This window comes from Diceros bicornis, chromosome 33 (assembly GCF_020826845.1).
Source record: "Diceros bicornis minor isolate mBicDic1 chromosome 33, mDicBic1.mat.cur, whole genome shotgun sequence".
Taxonomy (NCBI): Eukaryota; Metazoa; Chordata; class Mammalia; order Perissodactyla; family Rhinocerotidae; genus Diceros; species Diceros bicornis.
Genome location: NC_080772.1, coordinates 23,632,125 through 23,638,550, shown reverse-complemented (window position 1 = coordinate 23,638,550; position 6,426 = coordinate 23,632,125). Strand labels below are relative to the sequence as shown.

Below are 6,426 nucleotides of genomic sequence, written 5' to 3'. Positions count from 1 at the left end.
CTGTGCTTTCCCAGCCCAGAGAGAACTGAGAGAGAGTGATCTTTTTACTCAACTGATCCTTGAAGGAAGCCCTCCCCATCCCCAACAAAATGACAAAATTTACCGGGAGAAAACCGCCGCAAACGGGGGCCAGCGGGAGGGGTTGTGAAACATCCCCCACGAGGGAGGCATGGCCTGGGAGACGAAGGTGGGACGATGCCTGAGTGATGAAGTCAGCCCGGGCCAGCCACATGTTGAGGCACTGCAGGCACAGAGCCCGGCGCATGTGTTCTGCTCAAGGGGTCGCCGGGCCAGGCTGGTCCAGCGGCTTCTGCCTGCTCTGTCCTGGGCTGACTGCACACCCATCTCTTTGCACTTCGCTCAGTTTGGGATGGCTTTTAGGGAAGGACAAGAAAACCTAAGTCGGGCGTGAAGACTCAATTTCCTCATTGTAAAACGGAGTCACCATACTTGAACCTCAGAGAGTTTTCATTCTTTAGTTGTTTTAGTGTTTTTGTTTTATTTTAATTGCTCAGAGGGCAGTCACATGGCGTCTGCGCAGTGTCCGGCACACAGGGTGTTTTATCATCGGTTGACACGGGACACGATAATTTTGGGTGCTGTTTTGTCGTTTTCTATGTTGGACGATTGTGCTGACTTAGCATTCTGCGTCCAGGAGCGTGCTCTTCAAAACACAATCCAAAATAGTAATTGATTCGCTAGACTATAACTCAAAGCCTTGGGGCAGGATCCTGTCATATGCGTTGTGCTATTAAAAACAAAATCAAGCATGGAACTCTCAAGATAGTAGAAAATAGCAGGTACAATATCCTGTGGTGTGTGGCTGGGAAGCGGGCGGCAATCGAGGGTCAGGAGATTCTAAACACGGATGTTGGGTTCATCATCTACTTACCAGCCTGGTGATTTGAGGTCCTTTACTCAGTATCGATCTCTGAGGCTTAGCTTCAAGTTCTGCAAAATGGAGATAATGACATTTGAGTCACAGATGTTGTTTGAAAATGAAACGAACCGATGTAGAGAAAAGTGCTTTGTAAGTCATAAAGCGATGCTAAAGGAAAAGGAGGAGGAAGAAAAGGCGAGGTAACTGTTGCGGATTGTTCGGTGTTGTCTGCTTGTTTTGCTCTTACTCCTGTGCCGGGCAAGCCTTGGATAGCCAGTCACACATTCTGGCTGATGAACGTGGAACACAGATTTCTGCTGAAAACTCTGGGAGAGAAGCAGAGGTGGCGATCCTGGGGTTTTAAGTGTCTGACAATCTTCACCACCGCTAAGATGAGCTGGGAGTGAAAGTGGGGTGGGTACGAACAAGGTCCCCTCCTTCACTCGCCCAGCGTACACGTCTCGTACTGACAATCTGAGGGTCCATCGGGCACACACGCCCCCCCTCCTCGGGGCCAAACCTCGGCTCAGCAGAGACTTCCCCTTCCCCCGCCCCCACCAGTAGATCTTCGGAGCTCAGAAAAGCGGTCCCCACCCCTTCCACGCCCCCGCCCCACCTCTTGCCCCCCTTTCCGACCCCCTCTTCGTTGCCCGGGGTGGTTTGTTCCGGGGAGCACAGATAAATAGTCCTGTCAAAAGGCACAGCTCGCGGGTGTGCACGCCGAGCCTGGGCCGGGCCGCCGACTTCCCCGCTGCGCTCTCCCGGGTCCGCGGCAGGGCTCGCTCTCGCCGCTCGGCTCCTCCCGACCCAGGTCTCTCGTCCTCCTCGGAGTCCGGCCTGGCCCCCGCCTCCGGGAGGGAGCGGAAGGCGGAGACCGCGAGACTGGCCTGGGGGAGGGAGGCGGGCGCGCGTGGGGCCCGGGGGACGCAGCGATGTCCACCGGCTCGGTGAGCGACCCCGAGGAGATGGAGCTGCGGGGGCTGCAGCGGGGGTACCCGGTCCCCGCCTCTAAGAGGCCGCCCCTCCGCGGCGCCGAGCGCAGCTACATCTCGCCCAGTGACAACTCGTCGGCCGAGGAGGAAGACCCCGACGGCGAGGAGGAGCGGTGCGCGCTGGGCGCGGCCGGCGGCGCCGGAGGCTGCAAGAGGAAGCGGCCCGGCGTGGCTGGGAGCGGCGGCGGCAAAAAGCCCCTCCCGCCCAAGGGCTCGGCCGCCGAGTGCAAACAGTCGCAGCGGAACGCGGCCAACGCCCGCGAGCGCGCCCGGATGCGCGTGCTGAGCAAAGCCTTCTCCAGGCTCAAGACCAGCCTGCCCTGGGTGCCCCCCGACACCAAGCTTTCCAAGCTGGACACGCTCCGCCTGGCTTCCAGTTACATCGCGCACCTGCGGCAGCTGCTGCAGGAGGACCGCTACGAGAACGGCTACGTGCACCCGGTGAACCTGGTAGGGGCGCCGCGCGAGGCCTGGGGCGAGCGGCCAGGAGATGCCCAGGGCGCTCCTGGGCGCCGGGCAGAATCGGCCCGCTGGGAAGGCCCCCCGAAATGGGGGTTCTGGTATGGGTGGTGAGGAGGCCAGTTTAGTTTCTCCCAAATCACGGGAGGGGCCGGCCATTTTCCTGGAGAAGAACCATCCACCCTTCTGTGTTTGCATCATTCTGATCTTTGTACGTGGTGCTTTGCCCAGTGACAGCTATTGGTTAATATCCTACTTCCGGGGTGAATCTGGGTTCCGTTTGAGTCTACTACCCGGTTGCAGACTGAATGGCAGATCTCCCTCACCCTGCTTTTTCCAGCTAAGAGTCTGACAGGTTTGATTCAACAAGCCCTACTTTCTCAAAGGAAGGAGAGAAGGCCGAGCTCTATTAAAAAGCCTTTGGATTTTTTAATTCTTGCAGAAAAGCAGAGGTTTCCCCAAATGGGATTTGTCTGGAAAGTCCCTCTCCGACCTGCCAACTCTCCCGGCTTGAGAAAGATCATATCCCAGTTCCTACTTGGAGCGGAGGACTGATTGTGTGTGTGTGTGTGTGTGTGTGTGTTGGGGGAAGGGAATTAAACCGCAAAATCCCAAACTCATGCACGTTTCACCGAATCTTCGTGAGGGCAAGTCCATGAGAAAGCACGGACCGACATCTCATGTCTCACGTCAAGTCCAGTAAAATTAAAATCCTCGTTTAGAGAGGAGACACGCAAATTCTCAGAACACTGATAAAATCTGAACTACTCAAAGCCAGGGATATTCCAGGGTTCACTTAGGGGAGCGGTTTCGGTTTGAGACAGGACTATTTATTTGTATTCCTCCAGTATCTGACGCTCTTTTTGATTTTACAGACATGGCCATTTGTGGTCTCGGGACGGCCCGACTCGGACACCAAAGAGGTTTCCGCAGCCAACAGATTATGTGGGACCACCGCTTAGATCGAACTCGGACTCACTCGAAGAGATTATTGATTAAGCGCGTGTTTGGGGGGCCACGGAGAGAAAGGAGACAGCATGAGAACCCCCAGAGAAAGGGAAGAAAGTTCCATTGGATTCTCCTAGACCATGCCCCCGCGAACTGCGAACACCACAGGTGGCGGGCGTGGGGGGGCAGAGCCCGAGGGTCAGTGGCGTGGCTGTCATCGCAGGGCGCACGGCTAAGGCTGCCCGGGATCTGGGCGACGACACTTTACCTGTCCAGAAAGAGCCTCCTTCCGTTGAGAGCGCAGACCCAGATCCAAACTCGGGCTTTAGCAGTGTAGACTAACCCCCGCGCTGTGGTCTGAGCCCAGCGCCAAACCGCCTAGGGGTTAGTTTCCAAGCTGAGCCAGGTGTGATGCCACGAGTCTGCACAGCCTTCTATGGTTAGGCAACGGTTAGAACGCGCTCTCGATGATCGCCTTTAAACACAGAAGTCTTCACGTGAGACCCACATCGGGGCATGTTTTTAAGTTGCAAAGAGAGGAGAGTGGCATGCTTGGGCCAGGTTTGTATCCCACAGGGCAGCGCCCTCCTAGCCGACAGGACGATGACCTCTGCGCATCGGGAGAGGAGGCACGCTTTCAGAGACCACCGGAGCCGGGTTTTGCCGCGAGCGCTTCCGGCCCCTGCCCCCCACCCCCAACCTGGCTGCGGTCTTCCGCCCACAACTCCTTGCAGCGCCCCCACCCCGACTCCTGACTGTCCCCACCTGGCCTCCCTCCTCCAAGCGCTTTCCGGAGCCCAGGATCTTCCTCACTCCGGGAGGAGCGCGGGGTGGGCGGCTGAGGCTGTTCGGTACCCAGTGACGCTGCTGGGGGGAAGGCGCCGCTGCCTCCAGGCTGCACTACCACGGTAATTAGCAAATGTAAATAAATTTATTTTTTTATGAATAATAAAACGCATTGTGAAAACCGAGTGCCCCTGGGTGCGTCAGAATGTGGTCTTTGTTGCCCTTTACTGAGTTTGGTCTGGAAGTTAAAGGTGCCCTCTTTGCTCTGGACAGGGATCGGGTCCTTGTCGGCGGAAGGATAGCGATCACGTTTGGATCGCTGCATTTCCAAATGGAACCCTCATTAATTTCTACGATTCTGATTCTTCTGGAGACAAGGGATACTGGAAGGCAAGAACTGGGGGCTTATGAGGCCCTAAGAGTCTTTTGGGAGGCAGGGCCAAGTGGAAAGGTGCACTCTTTCTGGCGCCCTTGCACACAACACATATATACACTCTTCAAAGTAAAAAAGGTGCACATCTTTCTGGCGCCCTTGCACACAACACACACTCACGCACACACACACACATACACAGGACGCTTTCTCCAGCCTAAAGCACACTCCACTGCTTAAAATTGCAAGTAGCTCAAGAACCCCTACAGCCCCCACACGGGAGTGCCTGGTGGGTCTCAGGTCTAACAGGCGGAATAAAACCATACTACAAGGAGCCAATTTGTATTTCAGTAGAGCTTCTTTTTTTTTCAAATAATGTTTACATAGCGTGCGTAACGTACACCACCTCACTTTCCTCGTTATTTTCTTCCACGTTCACTGCAATTTTCGCAGGAAATAATAACCTGGGAACCCATTATATGATTTTTAAGCACCAGTCTTTTTTAAAGCAGCATTCTCTCTGTAGAATATTTAGAAAATTTAGAGAAGTGTGAAGGGTGAAACCACCTAAACAATTGCCCCATTTGGGGTGTGTCCGGTATTTTACAAAATTGAAAGGCAGTTGTCTTGACCAGAGATAGAAAATACAGCGGAGTTTAGGAGGTGAATGGGAGGTGGGGGAGCATGGCTGTCTGTTTTGAACTAAACCAAACCAAAACTCTGGAAAACTGCTTTCTGACCATTTTCTTGGGCGTATTCATACCCAGGAGGGATCCGGCCCCCGGGACGGAGTCTTCAGTGGCTGCAGCCAGGGCTGAGGGTTTACATTTGTTGGTTTCTGTGGCATCGGGGCTCTCTGGTAAAAGAGAACTGGGGAGTAACCAGTGACAGGAAACCCTACCTGGTGGTTAAAGGCACTTAGGTAGCCATGAGTTCTGAGCTGCAGGCTTCTTGGGGGTGGAGTGTCTGCAGGAGGCCAGCTCTTAGTCAAAGTCTTTTCCAAAGCTTCCAGCAAATGAGGTCCTTTTCACGGAAAGGAGGCAGCGTGGTATGTTGTTAAGGTGAACTTGAATGTCTACAGAACCCAGCTCGAAATCCAGGCTCTGCCACCTCACAGACTAGCGACCTATGCAATTCTTCTAAGCCTCAGTTTCCTCATCTACAGAATGGGAGTAATAGTGCCTACCTGGGAAGGTTGTCGTCAGGAATAAATGTGGTAACAATGTCTAAGCAACCCTCCTCGTAGGCAGTGAGCATCACCCTGAGTGCTGATTCCTGAAGGAAAAGGGGAGCATGCTGTGGCAAAGGGGGACACTTGAGACACGCGAGACATTTTGGATATTCACTCTTTAGGACTGGATCTGGTTTTGAGATGCCTGGATTACAACCGTGAAAGAAAAGTGTCCCTCAAGGGCAGAAACACAGAAAAAGAAAAGGAAGGCTGTACAGTATTTGTAGTGAATACAGATAGGAACAAGCATGTGAATAAACAAGGAAATATTGGGGAAAATTTTCATAAACCAAAGAAAAATATTTAAAATGTTTGTTTCTCTAATTGTGTTCTCTCAGGCACTTCCCCAGGGGTAACACTCACGGATTTTCTGCCTCTACTTTGCCCCCAATTAAGGCGGTGCCCTTCACTGACTCACTTGCGCAGTGTTGTACCCAGCAAACTTATTTTTTATTGCCTCTTTATCATCCTATAATTGATAGAGAAGAAAAAAAAACTTTCTCAAGAATTTTTTGCTCCCTGGTGTCTGTAAAAAGTCCAATGCCAAGAATGATGTTATTAAAAAAAAGAAGAAGAAAGAAAGAAAGAGGCCAATTTCTAGTAAGTCCCAATGAATCAGTGTAGATTGCTCAAGCTTCTGGGCAAATGTTGCTGTTGGGCCTTGAGGGCCGTTAAGCACCTTGAACCAGTCTTTTCTTGATCCTTCATGACTATTCTGTGCTCTCAGGGGTAGACAGGCGTCCCAAAGCTTTTTTAT

At 53.0% G+C, this 6,426-nt stretch overlaps 1 protein-coding gene across 1 annotated transcript; it reads left to right on the top strand.

Annotated features, from left to right (window-relative positions):
• Nucleotides 1–1,677: 1,677 nt before the first annotated feature.
• MSC (musculin) lies at nt 1,678–4,058 on the top strand. Its single transcript, XM_058529015.1, has 2 exons — nt 1,678–2,322; nt 3,207–4,058. The coding sequence occupies exons 1-2, from the start codon at nt 1,813–1,815 to the stop codon at nt 3,291–3,293; spliced, it is 597 nt and encodes a 198-aa protein (XP_058384998.1). The 5' UTR covers nt 1,678–1,812; the 3' UTR covers nt 3,294–4,058.
• Nucleotides 4,059–6,426: the final 2,368 nt, after the last annotated feature.

What these genes read in the sequence shown, in the direction of transcription:
- MSC (XM_058529015.1), top strand. Translation starts at nt 1,813, where the DNA reads ATGTCCACCGGCTCGGTGAGCGACCCCGAGGAGATGGAGCTGCGGGGG. An exon ending in ACGTGCACCCGGTGAACCTG is followed by an intron (nt 2,323 to 3,206) that starts GTAGGGGCGCCG and finishes TTGATTTTACAG; the next exon opens with ACATGGCCATTTGTGGTCTC.